Below are 15,070 nucleotides of genomic sequence, written 5' to 3' on the forward strand. Positions count from 1 at the left end.
CTGGGAGAGCCTCTAGGGGAATCTCGGTTACATCGTGGATTTGTTGTTCTAAAGACTTCTTATCTCCTAGACGCTCGCCCTCTTTGGAGAAGAATTCCACAATTGCTGGAGCAATGAGCTCTTGAAGGGTCCATCCACGAGTGAACCACCTGGATTTTCGAAAGGTTAATTCCCACCAGCCAGGGTTGCCGTCGGTGTCCTTCTGGCAGGTTGAGACATCTGTGAGATAGACATAGCATTTGGCTGCATTGCGGTACCACTGAAACATGGAGTTAAGGGCGCGCTGAACTTCGGTGCTGTCGGATTTGTCGATGCAGCATGTGTCGACCCAGAAGAATTTCAGCCCATCGCGTCCGGCTTGATCTCCGCAAAACTGGATCTTGGAGTAGCCTCTTTTGTTCTTGCATATACCGTCCTTTATATCCTTAAAGATAACCTCTTCGTCGCCCCAGGTGTGCGAAAGTATTGCATACGGTGGGACCTGGTCGTCGGGAATGTCATCCGTCAAACTAAAATCGCCGGTATCATTGCGTTCCAGGAGGCGCATTGTCGAAAAACCGCCGAGCTTAGCTCTCGTGGCTACTCGTATGACTGTCCGACAGCGGGAAAAGGCGAGCAGGTGGGCCGGGGGGATGGACGAAACTAGTAGGCTCAACAAATCAGTAGCTGAAACCAGGATAAGCTCTCAGACATAGATCAGAATCACCTACCGCGAGTAATTGTTGAGCTACGTAGCGCAAATCTCAGTGGGTTCGATTGTTGCAGCTCAAAGGTGGTTGTTGTTGCTGCTGTCTCCAAGGGTTGAGGTGCTGTCCTGCCTGGGCTGTGCAGCAGTGATGAGCCAAGTCCAGCGCAAACGTGCACGGACATCCAAACGTGATCCAGGCTCTCGGCTGAATCCTCAGCAAAACGCATTCCTTGCGATAGCACACATATGATTTTGATTTCGGCTTCGAAGATCGGAGTGGTAAATATCCAGTTATACAAAGAGCTATGCTTCATCATCATTCCGCCTGAGAGCCTGAAAATGCAAGCTCGATGTACCGAAGTACCTCTATTTTCTACAGCCCGTTTTATTTTCGATTTCTATTTTCTGTCGCGGTTATATGCTTCAGGTTTATTGGAAGACTGAGGGGTGTGAATGTAGAAGATAGGGAGAGAAATCTTCCTCAGTTTTTGGCAGTATGTCATCCGAAATCTGTATCGGATTTCCCTGGAAATGATAGTCTGGATGTTCTCTGTGATCTCCAGGGAGGCATCTACCAAAACGAAGTTGTCTTGACCGATCCCATCATTCTATCCCCAACTCAACAGCACGGTGTCACAGATCTCGGCCCGAATGGCATCAGTTCCTTTTTCAGCCAGCACGTTTGCTATGAGTACTGTCGCCCTACTCGGACTGCCCCCCGCAACACGGTTCGGCACTTTAATCCGGCCCTGGTACTTCGATGATGGCGCGCCGTGTCCCGACGGCTGGTTCAAAACCCATCAACACACGGTACTTTCGCTAGATTTGAAGAAGCACGCCGCCATGCAGGACGAGCCATGGCAACACATTTGGCCCCTTATTGTGAGAACGAAAGCTACAGGAATTAGGAAATGAGAACGGGAATAGACCGGCCATGTAGGAAACAAGTAGCACAATGAAGAAATTATGGGGTGGACTGTCAGGGCATTGTGACAAAATGGCAGCTCTTTTGGATTTCCCTCCCATATACCAAAAAACGAATCTTCGTGAGGAGTGAGCTCGCATCATCTCTATCTCTGGTATGTGCTGATGGAGGCCACAAACGGTACAAAACAGGTGCTGTGTATGAAAGTTACAATTGGCATCTCGACATCAAAGCCGTGAACAAAGCCCTCGAGATCGTCTAGCTCTTCAACGAGTTCAAGGCTATCAACTTTGAAGTCAAACTGAACATACCTGGCATATGGACGGCCAATGAGGCTTCTAGTCCAGAGTCGCGAGGCCAGACAGTCCTTGTCGAGCCATTCATTGAGTATCACCAAAGGTTCGACAGCAATCTTGGGTGGGTAACCGATGATCGTAGGCCTTGGCCTCTCGCCATGCAAGCTCTGAGCCACTTTAGCTATCACATCACCGGCGGGCAGTACGTGCTTTGCGACCTTCAGGGCGGTGTTTATTCGCACGAGGTTATCCTGACGGATCTGGTGATCCTCTCGCACAAGGAGTTTGGCGTGAGTGATTTGGGTCTGATGGGATAAGCAACTTTTCCAGGAAGCACGTCTGCAACGGGTTTTGTCGGCGTGATTGGCCCCGGCCAGCGGAACCAATGCGGTACTTTGATCCAGTTCCCGGATCGACGAAGATGAGGCACAGGGCTACGGACAGGACGGCTTATTCTCTCCCTGCACCGTCGTATTGGCCTTGGCTTCATGGTCCAGTGTCTGTTTTACCGAGGAGAGAAACCGTGGGGGAACAGGTGGTGTCGTCATGAGGATATTGACAGGTGTGAGTGGAAGTGTTGATCGAGAAGGAAGTCGGAATACGTTGGGATGGTGAAAGCCGGGCTGGATAACGAACTGGATCACGGTGTCACGACTCAGGAGAGAAATAGCCAAAGTCAGAAAGGAAATTATGACAAGATGCCAGCTCTTTTGTATCCTCTATATCTATCCCAAAAATGCTCTTGACTCATCTGCTCGAAATCCTAAAGCAGCACTGACAAAGCCGCCAAACATGAAGCCATACCAAAACCCCAGATAACCTCGGCAAGTTTGCAAACAGGCGTCACCGGTAGTTGGGTCTATGATTATGATGACATTTAGCTTCCAGGAGCAACCTCATTACTGCATAAAAACTCCAGGAAGCATTCCTGATTGGGGCGGCGGTTGGGGCATCGGTCGAGGCATTCCCGGGTGCGGTAAGGATTGCCCAGGAGGTGGCCCATGGCCCACAGGGAATCCTTGAGGCCCTGAATGCATTCACATCTGACCACCAGGTGGTGGCCCCTTCCCATCCCCGAGCAGGATACTTCCACGAAAATGGTCAACTAACTTTTCACCCCCACCATACTCGCTCGACTCCCTGTCAAAGTCCATGTCTGGACCCCCAAAGTGGTGGCTGCGCGGGTCCTTGATAATGCACCAAGTCACTCTCAACCCCAGCAACCCCATCCACATCCAATTCCACCAAAACTAAACAAGAATCATCATTCCTACCGAAGCCACTTGCTCCCCTGTGTGGCCGTCATACCGTACCTGTCCCAATGGTTCTGGGTATGACGAGTTTGTATTTAAACGTCCTCTACAGTAACAACGTGGTTGTACTGGTCAGTGGGTGGGCGGTCTTTACACACCTGGATTTGGTTTGTCGCGATGGATGCCATGCTAGAACCTGAGATGCCGCTCAATAGCCCCAACAGCGCAGATACAATCGAAGCAATCCAGTGCGACGATATGATGATCTTGTGACGGTTTCTGCTGTCATTTTTATGAATGGGTGGGTTGTAAATCGCGAACCAAGTGGTGAAGAACCCGAAGACTCTTTGGATGCCAGTGGCAATGGTGAACGTCAAGGTGAAGGCGTTGTGGGCACCGTACAAGGACTTCAGGTTGGCCTTCACATTCCCGGCATCGGCGAAGCCCTCAATCGCGCCGTTAATGAGTTTCATTAACAGCTCGTAGAGGTCGAGACTGTCTGTCAAGGATCATTCTTAATTACAGGGTTCCTTCAGGGAACTGTTACGACAAAGAAAACAGTACCGTCGGTGAAGTATCCAGTTACACAGTTTTGGACTTCTCTGTGTGAAGCAGGGTCATCTGGACTCGGGAAGAAACAGCCCATGCATATTCCAGTTCCGTGCAATGAGTAGAAGTCGTATGGCGGTCCCTCACGTTGAGGGAATGTCTACAGGCAAGTTCGGGGATCAAGGGAAAGCCTTGGTGTAGTCGAAATTTTGAGGTGAGAACAAGACTTGGACCAGTCGGTGGTAGAAGTTGTGTTAAGCTGTAAGATGCTTAGCATACGCAGTGCAAATACGGGCAAGATTCTTACCAGTAAGATTTCGTAGTCCTCCATGATATTCCATGTGCGCCCTGCAAACAAGGCCATTATGCCGGTAATAGAAGCGCCGAGGGAAAGGAACAATGGTACCAACCCCCTATTCCATTTCCTTTGTTTGAATGGGTAGCAGGGTCCATGGCGCATACTCATGATTAGTTCACGAAGTTCGTCGTAGGATTATTACTTGAAAAAGAGCAGTCGAGGTAGGCTATGCTTCTTTGTAAGTTGTGCAGGGCGGGAAAAATGCCGTCTTAAAGTGAGAAGCCGGCAGTCAATGCACATGTATTAAGGCGTCAGACTTCCAAGAGTTCATAACGTTAAAAGGGGTAGGGAGTGACAAGAAGAAGAGAAACCCGTGCGCTGCCTAGCATCGTTCTTTCCCCGGTGAAAAATGAGCTTGATAGGTTAAGGCTCTGCTTTGGAAATGGCAGTGGTCATATATAACAACGCAAGGCCTGACCCTTCAGCGTCCATATCGTATTTGTGTTCGTGATCAAAATGGGGGTGCTGAAAATTTGGTGGTGTCACTTGCTCAGTGCATGGCCAGTTGATGTTGATATCGGATTTGCCAAGCCTTTTGAGACCGAAGCTCCGGATTCAGATGCGGAAGACCGGCCCCACTTTAGGCCGGGGTTGATCCGGGCCGGGTGACATGTGCCGGAGGTAACCACCCGCGTGGAATGCGCATGTGGCCCGACTTGCAAACGATGGAAGAAAAATTCTGCTGAGAATATTGCCGAGGTTGGAATTAGCAGCAAATTTCTGGCGCATCACGTGGGTAAGTGCCGCTTGACAATTCCCGAAGGCAAGTGCGTGGCAGCCCTGCACTGCCCGTGACGCCGGTTATTTCTCAATGGCAGGAGGAAGGGGCTTTATTTCAGGCGCATGGAAAGGTACCTTACTTGTCACCAAGATATTGCCAATAAATAACACGCTCAAGCAGACCAACAATCACCATCTCTCTTCTTTTGCTCTTTTCGTTCTTAACGTCCATGATTGGCAAGCCACCCCCGCACAGTCAGTCGACGACATCACCTGCTGTAAACCCCCTCTCCTGCTAACATCGCCGCCATTTCGGCCTTCTCATGCCTCCAACTCACCGAGTTCTCAGGCCTGTCTCGACCGACATTCATGTACCGATTGATCTCCCCATAAATATTGTACGTGACACAATGATCGCAATGATGGTTCCTCAGCAAGTCTGCATGAGATGCGCAGTGTGCACAGCAGTTTACCCCCAATACTTTCCGCAGCTTTCCAGATGCACCACTTTGAAGCGGCACCAATCTATTCACCTCCCAGTGCCAACAGTGACAGCACAACATATGAGTATCGATATGACGACCTGGTAGATGGTTGATACCCGAAATGGTCTCGATTGGCTGACGGTGGTGGTTGTAAAGGATGGTTGTGGTAGTGGTAAAGTATCCACTGGATCATACATGTAAGCAAACTTTCTAGGAGACTCGTTGGGAAAGTTTTGACTGACCAACCCGCAGGACAAGATGTACCGACTGGTCTTTGGAAGGGATCGGTGTAGCGGGCCTCCTGCCATTGATACAACACCAGGTTGTTGGCCTGCAATGGGCAGATATGACTCCACCACATGGGGATGACATCGACTTTGAGATGGGGTGCGCCCCTGACACTTCCCTGGGGTTCCTCATGTTGAGGATGATTTGAGTGAGAACTCATGGCCTCTGCTTTATTGAATGCTGAGTTTGGAGGTGTCTTGGCTGCCAGTTTCGGCAGCAAGGTTGTCTCCCAATGCCTCCTTCCCCTTCTTATTAAAAAAAATCATGAAATTGGGGGGGCGGCATCGGAGCCGCCAAGATAGTTGACGATCGGTCTCATGTAGAACTCGTCACTCTAGCCCCAGGCTGGGATCATTTTGAGCAACGTTGGAAGTCTGCAGAAAATATCTCACCACAATCGGCTCATGCAGTCGTTACAGACTCACTCGACGCTGAAGTTTGCGTCGGAGGACAATAGCGTCCCTGCCGTGGCAATACCGCCAGGAAAAGGTCGGATGGCATAAATCCCCAGTGAAAGCTTTTTGGTGTGGAACAGTTTTCACATGGGCTGACCAAAGCTGGTCCCTGATGTGGTATTACGCCGAGCAGCAAAGTGCTCATCCAACCCGAGCGGCGAAGAGGAAGATTCGGGACCGGCCCATATGGAATTTTCTGTGTCACTATGAGGACAAGTCCTTCCATACCTAGGTATAACAAGAACCGGATCTTGACCTAGTTAGCGGTTCGCGCTATGAGCAACGAAGTTCGGAAGCGAGGGCATGTGAATATGCAACCAGCCTGGAAGAAGGCACCGTTGCCCTGGGTACTGGATGAGGCTCAGTCAGGTGAGACACAAGACCCCTCCTTTCACTAACTCTGTGGGAAAAAATAAGGTTGTTTCTTGTAGCTCATGAGGCAAACGAGATATACCAATGAAAGTACGTTTGTACTCTTGTATGTAACAACACATGGTTGACGAGAGGAAATTAGAGGTGACGATTCCCGCCACGGCTCTGGACCTCAGGGGCTTGGGAGCACCCGACTCCTGGGTACAAGCCACAGCATCGAGCACAAGACAAAACTTTCTGCTTTTCAAAAATCAACGATCGATTTTTTACGATATTCATCGCTATTTCGATGATCCGTCTGGTACCCTTCGAGACTCGCAAGATCCAATGGCATGTCGCGTTGCACCAGCTCGTCATCGGACGGACAAAGTTAGGCGACCTGTCTTCCCTTTGCACAATGTCTCAAGGACTTGCCACAAGACTTCCAGTTCGATAGGCGAGATTTTCCGAAAGAAGAAGGGTTCGTCCAGATACAAATCCCCTTGGCGAACACCAAGGCGATTTCTCCCGAGAAGTTTGATCGTCGGAGCTGTCGTAAAGCCGAATTCATCAATTCTAGCCCCGAGTCGTCCTGCTTCTTACCCTTGCCTTTCTCCTTCTCCTCCTTCTTCTCCTTCTCTTTCATCGTCTTCTCCTCACCGCTTGCCTCATTATCAGCGAGATCAGCCTCGTTTTCCAATTGTTCCCCTCACAAGCTCAGGTGGGCGTATCCATCATCAGAGTGAAAGCTTCCTTTTCTCAGCCTGATCACCACGATTATCGTGGTTATGGTCGCTCGACCTTTCTACCGGGTCACCTGTTCCTTCACTGACAATCTTTGATGCGGTATCAAGTATCAAGAAATCGAGGCCACGGAATCGAGGCCAAGAAATCGGTGGCGTTGCTTGCAGGTTGAGGTCGTACATGCTTTCTAACACCATGCCTTGCTTGTTTTCACGTGTGTCAGGACAGTTCTTAAGGGAAAAGGTTGGTATGATCAGTTGTCGCCTAGATCGGATGATATCTTGTTTCCCATTATATAACCGAAGTATTGTAAAATATCCTTCTATTTCCTTAGTAGCCATCTGTCCTGGTCCCCAGATATTTCCCGTCGTGTACTGGGTATCGAAATAGCCCTCGTCATGCCCATCCTTGTCGTCGTCCGCGCCAAATCATACCGACATAATATCATCATACTCACAATTACATAGCGCCCATCATGCCAGCAACACCAGCCGCAGCGGCCACCACAGCAACCATATACCCAGTCTCCCTGGCAGCGCCAGCAGTACTGGCGCTCGTCGACGTCCCCGTCTCCTCGGCAGGTTCCTCAGTTTCGGTCTCCTCAGCAGGTATCCCCGTCCCTGTGGTCGAAGCCTCCGTCTCAGTGGGAACAGTGCGTGTCCGTGTGATAATCTCCGTGGCGGGCTCCGTGGCGGTAATCCCCAACACAAGGCTGTACGCCTTGAAACAATCTTCTTCATTGTCAATGAACGCCAACCAAAGCAGACCCACCTCCCGGGGCCACTTCAGCGAACATGTCTGCGCAGCCTCGGATACAACAGGACGGAGCGAAGAATACCAGGAAAGAGCCGATGTTCGGTATCTATCGTATTCTTCGCTGCCGATAACAGTTGCAGGGGGGTAATAGGTGGTGGCAGTCCTGGTCCTGTCTTCGTCAAAGGCGCTAGAGCAAACCGATGATATATCTGCAACGTCTTCGACTAGAGGGCCCATGGCGGCTGTCGCGGTTTTCAAACGTTCTAACTGCTGGCTCAATTCGTACTCGAGGACTTCGGGGGGCGGGGTGGGGGCGCTGCTGCTGAGGGAGGTGAGGGTGCTGATGCAGGCGTCCACTGTGCGGGTTCTAAAAACGGACCCCGTGGAGGTTGGGATGCTGTCTTGGAGCTGACGGGCGCGGAGGATGGCGTTGTTGATGGGATCCATGGCGGCGGTGACGGATGATGCTCCCGCCAGGAGGGTGAGGATGGTGTTGCGATACATCATGGTGGGATTTGTTGTCCAACAATGAGACACTGATGATACGGAGTATTTTCGAACTGTCGGTCAGCAAGCTGAGGGATGTTTGTTTTCTTTAATAATGACGACGGGAACTTGTGTCAAGAGGCTGAGCCATGCAGCAATGATCTGCGATGCTACTTTACCCGGGAAAGCGGAAACTCGTACTTTTTTGGCAGTTGCAGTGGCGACCAGAAATGGCGAACGTTCAAAAGATTGATTGGAGGGGAAGCCTCGCAATGTTTCCGAGATTGACGTCAGGTGAAAGAAAAGTCTGTTGGGTGGGAATCAATGGGGCAGTGTTTCCTGGGCAGAGCCAAAGTGGTCTAGTTGCAAGACACGTACCCGGCCCAATATCGAGGTGAGATCCACGTGGTGCCTACAAACTCAACCTCAGTCTGTGCATTTGTTTGTTCATTGTACCTGACAGCTATGAAGCCTGTGGCCGTGCTCCATCAAGATTGACGTGTGGTGTTTAGGCTATTTGTGCAGAGGACAGTGTGCGCCGCCAGATCTTTGCGGCGCAGGACACGATGACGTCCTGAGGATTATAACAGGTTCTAGAATGGTTCTTACCTATGGTTAGAGCGTTGTCCTTTGACCTCTCGGCGTGTGGTAACAAGACAGGCAACCTAAGCCCATATCCATGTTGCGCTTAAGCTTGGTATATGGCATCAATTTGTGAAATCAATCCATAGAATGAGTGCACAATCACCTTCATAAGGTGCTTGAAGGCTCAGCTCTCAACGCATAGACCAAGCAAGATATCTGGACCTCTATTGTTAGAGAGGCTTAGTAACACAAAAGTGTGGGTGTTGTCAATGCTGCCGGGCCATCCGCATCCATGAATGCTGTTATTCAATAAGTTGTTCACCCAAAGTACCTAAGTTAGTAGGCACCATCTCACTCACTCCACAAGAAATACGTAAGGTAGTATTTACTCGGATCCTTCTATCTTCATCCATGGTTTCTAGAAGGGTCAATGATGCATCAAACCGCCCCTCGTATATCCGATCTGATCACAGATTGACATTGGCGACAGGAGGTGGACAGGAAGGGCAGGTATGCATGACAGTTCACGCGAGGCGTGTCCGGGTTACAGCCGTGCTGCTTTGTATCCCCTTTTCACCAACAAGCTCATAAGCATGCAGCCAACGGCAATAGCCTTGGCGCTGTTTGGTCAGCGGTGGTTATCAGCTCCTGCAGCCCTGTGACATACACCATGCAATGAACCAACGACATAGGTAGGAGCCAACAACATGAAATCGAGATGAGAAATCAGACCATGGGTTGGGATGTTCTCCTAGTATAAGATTATGGCAGTTAACGATACTTTTTACGAACCTCGCTATTTTTGAAACAGAACCGTCAAAAAGCACAAAGATCCTGCCCCCCCTACCTACCGAACAAGATGGCTGCTACTCTCAACCCTCCTAAACCCATCCGTGTATGGCTCACCCGTAAGTACCTCTCTAGCCACCGAACATTAGGATTGAGATGAGAAGCGCCGCTCAAATCCACATTAGCACCGGGCCCCAATGGCTGGAAAACCATTTTCCTCCTTGAGGAACTCTCCCTTAACTACGAGTTCAAATCGTTCCGCTTCGATGACGTGAAGAAACCCCCTTTCATAGACATCAACCCCAACGGCCGCATCCCGGCCATCGAAGACCCCAACACCGGTCTCACCCTTTGGGAGTCGGGAGCCATCAACCAGTACCTCATCGAGCAATACGACACGGAGAAGCGTCTCACATTTGACGATGTCATCAACCGCAACCTCTGCAACCAGTTCCTCCAGTTCCAGATGAGCGGCCAAGGACCCTATTACGGTCAGTGCGGCTGGTTCCAGCATTTACATGCTGAGAAGATTCAGTCGGCTATTGATAGGTATTCCAATGAGATCAAGCGTGTGTTGGGGGTGTTAGAGATTGTTTTGTCGAAGAAAGGGGAGTATGAACAGTGGCTGGTCGGGGACAAGATGACGTATGCTGATATGGCGTTTGTGCCTTGGAATTTTCGGTTGAGCGAGGTGCTGATGCAGTTGTGGGATGAGGTCTTCGAGGGAACACCGCGTGTTCGGGCCTGGCATGAAAAGATGGTCGAGCTGCCGAGTTGGAAGAGGGCTATGGAACATCGTGCGAGACTCATGGATGAGCAAGGGCTGCAGTGGAATGGTGTGCCAAAGGGGATCGAGACATTTATTGAGTACGAGGAGAAGATTGAGAAGGGGGAGATGAAGTATGACTAGGCGTTTTGGTAGACCTCGGTAGATGTGGCATCTGGACAGTCCTGCTGTTTGGTGTATATTTCCCTTGTGGTATAACTAGTCACGAAGTTTCAGCTCTGATGAACGTTGCTTCTTTTCAGATAGTGTTGATAGTGTCGCCTGACTTCATCTTCCAATGACTTGAAAGTTTTCTGTCAACATATCAGAATCGTCATGCCCGTCGGAAAAGGTCCCTTGAACCTGCACCACCTACCGCCGCCACAGCATTGAGCGTTCAAGCCCCAGACAACGCGACCTTGAATGCGCGATGTGGGGTTAAGTTGGATCTGTGGGGGAGGGGCAGTGGGGTTGAATTGGCTCCACTTTATTTTGTGTGTCAATTGACTGGATCCGTTGTCGGAGCTGCCGTTGATGTCCCGCACCTCCAATTGAGTCACTTGTCTTGACTGCAGAAAAAAAACTTCGTCATACGTGAGCTCGAATTGTTGCTATATCTACCAGCATACCTTCTTCATTCCGTTTTAAAACAGCTTTGACTTTGGAAATTAGATAAAACCGCAAATCCAAATCCCTAGCTTCGACAATGAGCCCATTACCAGACCCCACCATCGACCTTGACTGGTCAGGGTACGTTGGTTCGATCCAGGAGCACTTCCGCGCGCAAGCCGAAGCTCACCCCGACCGCACTTGCGTTGTCGAGACCAAGTCGTCCACCACCCCCGAGAGACGATTCACCTATCGCCAGATTTATGAGGCCTCAAACACTCTAGCATGGCACCTCCACAATGCCGGCGTTACCAATGGGGACGTTGTCATGATTTGGGCCCATCGATCAGTAGACTTGGTCGTGGCCCTGATGGGTATTTTGGTGGGTGCCTGTCTTTGTGATCCTTGCCTTCGTTTCGACTACTGTGTTGTATGGCTTCCTAACTGTTGCTCTCCGTTCAGGCTTCCGGCGCGACAATGACTGTCCTTGATCCTGCCTACCCTCCAGCGAGACAGAAGATCTACCTCGAGGTTTCTCAGCCCCGCGCCCTACTGAGAATTGGGCGTGCCACAGATGAGAACGGCCCCTTGGCCCCATTGGTACAACAGTACATTGATGATGAGCTCCAGCTCAAGGCCGAGGTCCCCGACCTCAGACTCCGTGATGACGGCTTCTTATACGGCGGTGAAGTGGACGGCAAGGACATCTTTGCCAGCGTCAGAGGATCCGTCTCTGCGCCACCAGACGTCCTGGTAGGACCTGACTCCAACCCCACACTCTCCTTCACTTCTGGCAGTGAAGGTAGACCCAAGGGTGTTTTGGGCAGGCATTTCAGCTTGGTCAAGTACTTTGGCTGGATGGCCGAGCGGTTTAACCTCTCCTCAGAGAGCAAATACACTCTGCTTTCTGGCATTGCTCACGATCCGGTCCAGCGCGACATCTTCACTCCCCTTTTCCTCGGCGCACAGCTCCTGGTGCCATCAAGAGAAGACATCCAGCACGAGAAGCTGGCCGAATGGATGCGCGAACACAAGCCTACCGTCACCCATCTTACCCCTGCCATGGGTCAGATCCTGGTAGGTGGAGCATCGGCTGAGTTCCCCAGCCTCGAGAACGTCTTCTTTGTCGGTGACGTTCTCACCACTAGGGACTGCCGCGCCCTCAGAAAACTGGCCATCAATGCCAACATCATTAACATGTACGGCACAACTGAGACGCAAAGAGCTGTCAGTTACTACGAAATTCCCAGCCGTGCCAGGGAGCCTGACTATCTGGACAAGCTCAAGGACACTGTTCCGGCTGGTACCGGTATGCAAAATGTCCAGTTGCTAGTTGTCAACCGCGAAAACAGAGCGGAGCAGTGCAAGGTGGGCGAGGTTGGTGAGATCTTTGTCCGTGCGGCGGGCCTTGCCGAGTAAGTCACATAGTTGGTTGTGTTTTGCGTCGCTTTACTGACTTTCATGCACAGGGGCTACCTCGGTGACCCGGCGCTCAACGAGCAGAAGTTCTTGATGAACTGGTTTGTTGACAACGAGAAGTGGGTTGAGGCTGATGCCAAGGCCAGCAAGAACGAACCATGGAGAAAGTATTACAAGGGGCCAAGGGACAGATTGTACCGCACCGGTGATCTGGGTCGTTACCTCGAATCTGGCGATGTCGAGTGCGTCGGGCGTGCTGACGACCAAGTCAAGATTCGCGGCTTCCGTATCGAACTGAACGATATCGACAGCAACTTGAGCCAAAACCCACTCATCCGCGACTGCAAAACTCTCGTTCGGAGAGATCGTAACGAAGAGCCCACGCTTGTCAGCTACATTGTTCCTGAGAGCAAGGAGTGGGCTCGCTGGCTCCATGACCGGGGATTGGCTGATGTTGAAGATGAGGGTGTGGAGATGGGTCCCGTCACAGTCTACTTGAAGAAGTACAGACGGATGCAAACGGAGGTTCGCGACCATTTGTCCACACGACTCCCGACATACGCTGTCCCAACCATCTACATTGTTCTCAGCAAGCTTCCGCTGAACCCCAATGGCAAGGTTGACAAGCCCAACCTTCCTTTCCCCGATATTGCTGAACTTGTTGAGGACGCTTCTGAGGATGATCTCCAGAACTGGGAGTCGCTCACTGAGACCGAAAGGACTGTGGCACAGTTCTGGGCCGACCTCATCCGTGGCTTGAACCCCAAGGCTATCAAGAGAGAAAACGGTTTCTTCGACCTCGGTGGTCACAGTTTGCTGGCTCAGCAGTTTCTGCTCAACGTGCGCAAGGGTCTCAACGCCGATGTGTCGATCAACACACTCTACGAACACCCTAGCCTTGCAGGATTCAGTGCTCAGATCGACAAGCTCCTTTCTAACGAGGCAGGCAGTGTAACAGCTGAAGCTGGAGAGGCCGCTTATTCCAAGTCTTTGGACGAGCTTCTGCAGCAGCTTCCTGCCAAGTACCAGTCGGCTGACCGTGCAGCGCTTGACTCTGCAGAGCAGTTGACGATCTTCCTGACTGGTGCCACCGGCTTCTTGGGCTCATATCTTGTCCAAGAAATCCTTAGCCGTACCGTCAAGACCGTCAAGCTCATTGCTCATGTTCGTGGCGCCAAGGAATCTTCGGCGGCTCTTGTCAGACTTCAGCGGTCTCTGCAGGGGTATGGACTGTGGAAGGATGAGTGGACCGGGAGGCTGAGTGCGGTCGTGGGTGACCTGTCTCAACCCCAGCTTGGCATTGACGATGCCACCTGGAAGACCCTGGCGGACGAGGCTGATGTCGTCATTCACAACGGCGCCACTGTCCATTGGGTTAAGAGATACCAAGACATGATGGCGGCCAACGTTTTGTCGACCATTGATGCCATGAGACTTTGCAATGAGGGCAAGCCTAAGGTCTTCTCTTTTGTCAGCTCCACCAGTGTGCTTGACACAGACTACTACATCAAGCTGTCCGAGGACTCCACCAGGACTGGCCAGGGTGCCATCTTGGAAAGCGATGACATGAATGGCAGCAGCACTGGGCTAGGCACTGGCTATGGTCAATCCAAGTGGGTGTCTGAGCAGCTTGTTCGTGAAGCAGGCAGACGCGGTCTTGTCGGTTCGGTTGTCCGTCCCGGCTACATCCTCGGAGATTCAGAGACTGGTGTTTGCAACGTGGACGATTTCTTGATCCGCATGCTGAAGGGCTGCATCCAGCTGCAGTCGCGCCCACACATCATCAACACCGTCAACGCCGTCCCTGTCAACCACGTTGCGCGTGTGGTGGTCGCCTCTGCCCTGAACCCTCTTACCGGTGACGCGGATGGCAATGTCCATGTTGTCCATGTCACGGCGCATCCCCGTTACCGCATGAACGAGTATCTTGCCTCTCTCGAGTTTTACGGCTACAATGCGCCAGAAATCACCTACGAGGACTGGAAGCAAAAGCTCGAACAGTTCGTCAGCGCTGGTTCGCTTGAGAAGGATTCGGAGCAGCATGCTCTGATGCCCCTATTCCATTTCTGCATGAATGACCTGCCCGCCAACACCCGTGCCCCCGAAATGGACGACAGGAACGCTGTTGCCATTCTCAAGGCTGATGCTGACAAGTGGACCGATGTCGATGACAGCACTGGCCATGGTGTCAACAGGGATGATGTTGGCAAGTACCTCAGCTATTTGTCTGCGATCAAGTTTATTGGGCTTCCTACCGAGAGGGGTAGGCCACTGCCCAAGCTCAAGCAGGAGACTCTGGAGTCTTTGGCTGTGGGCGCTGCTGGTGGTCGTGGAGCCGCTCACTAATTATGATCTACAAATTCCTGTTTTGTTTCACATTTCGATTTTGGGCATAGAGAAAAGGTCCATTACATGTAATCGGGCAAAGGTGTGGGTACATATGAGACAAGATTAAAATATCTAGAGATGAGGAATGATACAAGCGCTGTTTTCTTCATGGAATTCAGCTCACTTTGTGCTGTTTGACGGACTTCATATGCTTTGGCAT

The 15,070-nt window shown here is 51.2% G+C and overlaps 7 protein-coding genes across 7 annotated transcripts; 4 read left to right on the forward strand and 3 right to left on the reverse strand.

The window, feature by feature from the left end:
• Positions 1-272: 272 nt before the first annotated feature.
• Positions 273-407, reverse strand: QC762_0002610 (uncharacterized protein; the record flags this gene model as incomplete). Its single annotated transcript, XM_062882764.1, has 1 exon — positions 273-407. One exon carries the CDS (start codon positions 405-407, stop codon positions 273-275), a length of 135 nt encoding a protein of 44 aa, XP_062747807.1.
• Positions 408-3,257: 2,850 nt separating this feature from the next.
• QC762_105075 (uncharacterized protein) lies at positions 3,258-3,783 on the reverse strand (the record flags this gene model as incomplete). The annotated part of the gene is made up of 2 exons (XM_062884899.1): positions 3,258-3,657; positions 3,749-3,783. 2 exons carry the CDS (start codon positions 3,781-3,783, stop codon positions 3,258-3,260), a joined length of 435 nt encoding a protein of 144 aa, XP_062747808.1.
• A 1,081-nt stretch (positions 3,784-4,864) lies between these two features.
• QC762_0002630 (uncharacterized protein) lies at positions 4,865-5,710 on the forward strand (the record flags this gene model as incomplete). The annotated part of the gene is made up of 2 exons (XM_062882765.1): positions 4,865-5,471; positions 5,527-5,710. The coding sequence occupies exons 1-2, from the start codon at positions 5,380-5,382 to the stop codon at positions 5,708-5,710; spliced, it is 276 nt and encodes a 91-aa protein (XP_062747809.1). The 5' UTR covers positions 4,865-5,379.
• Positions 5,711-7,307: 1,597 nt separating this feature from the next.
• Positions 7,308-8,650, forward strand: QC762_0002640 (uncharacterized protein; the record flags this gene model as incomplete). The annotated part of the gene is made up of 2 exons (XM_062882766.1): positions 7,308-7,326; positions 7,580-8,650. The coding sequence occupies 2 exons, from the start codon at positions 7,308-7,310 to the stop codon at positions 8,014-8,016; spliced, it is 456 nt and encodes a 151-aa protein (XP_062747810.1). The 3' UTR covers positions 8,017-8,650.
• On the reverse strand, positions 7,572-8,375 carry QC762_0002650 (uncharacterized protein; the record flags this gene model as incomplete). Its single annotated transcript, XM_062882767.1, has 1 exon — positions 7,572-8,375. One exon carries the CDS (start codon positions 8,373-8,375, stop codon positions 7,572-7,574), a length of 804 nt encoding a protein of 267 aa, XP_062747811.1.
• A 965-nt stretch (positions 8,651-9,615) lies between the features above and the next one.
• On the forward strand, positions 9,616-10,815 carry URE2 (Transcriptional regulator ure2). The gene is made up of 2 exons (XM_062884900.1): positions 9,616-9,847; positions 9,914-10,815. The coding sequence occupies exons 1-2, from the start codon at positions 9,799-9,801 to the stop codon at positions 10,636-10,638; spliced, it is 774 nt and encodes a 257-aa protein (XP_062747812.1). The 5' UTR covers positions 9,616-9,798; the 3' UTR covers positions 10,639-10,815.
• A 217-nt stretch (positions 10,816-11,032) lies between these two features.
• On the forward strand, positions 11,033-15,066 carry LYS2 (large subunit of alpha-aminoadipate reductase). Its single transcript, XM_062884901.1, has 3 exons — positions 11,033-11,485; positions 11,566-12,518; positions 12,573-15,066. Exons 1-3 carry the CDS (start codon positions 11,201-11,203, stop codon positions 14,866-14,868), a joined length of 3,534 nt encoding a protein of 1,177 aa, XP_062747813.1. The 5' UTR covers positions 11,033-11,200; the 3' UTR covers positions 14,869-15,066.
• Positions 15,067-15,070: the final 4 nt, after the last annotated feature.

This window comes from Podospora pseudocomata, assembly GCF_035222375.1.
Source record: "Podospora pseudocomata strain CBS 415.72m chromosome 1 map unlocalized CBS415.72m_1, whole genome shotgun sequence".
Classification (NCBI taxonomy): Eukaryota; Fungi; Ascomycota; class Sordariomycetes; order Sordariales; family Podosporaceae; genus Podospora; species Podospora pseudocomata.

Coding starts and splice junctions, on each gene's coding strand:
- LYS2 (XM_062884901.1), top strand. CDS start 11,201: ATGAGCCCATTACCAGACCCCACCATCGACCTTGACTGGTCAGGGTAC. Junction 11,486..11,565: donor TGGCCCTGATGGGTATTTTG/GTGGGTGCCTGT, acceptor CTCTCCGTTCAG/GCTTCCGGCGCGACAATGAC. Junction 12,519..12,572: donor CGTGCGGCGGGCCTTGCCGA/GTAAGTCACATA, acceptor TTTCATGCACAG/GGGCTACCTCGGTGACCCGG.
- URE2 (XM_062884900.1), top strand. CDS start 9,799: ATGGCTGCTACTCTCAACCCTCCTAAACCCATCCGTGTATGGCTCACC. Junction 9,848..9,913: donor CATCCGTGTATGGCTCACCC/GTAAGTACCTCT, acceptor AATCCACATTAG/CACCGGGCCCCAATGGCTGG.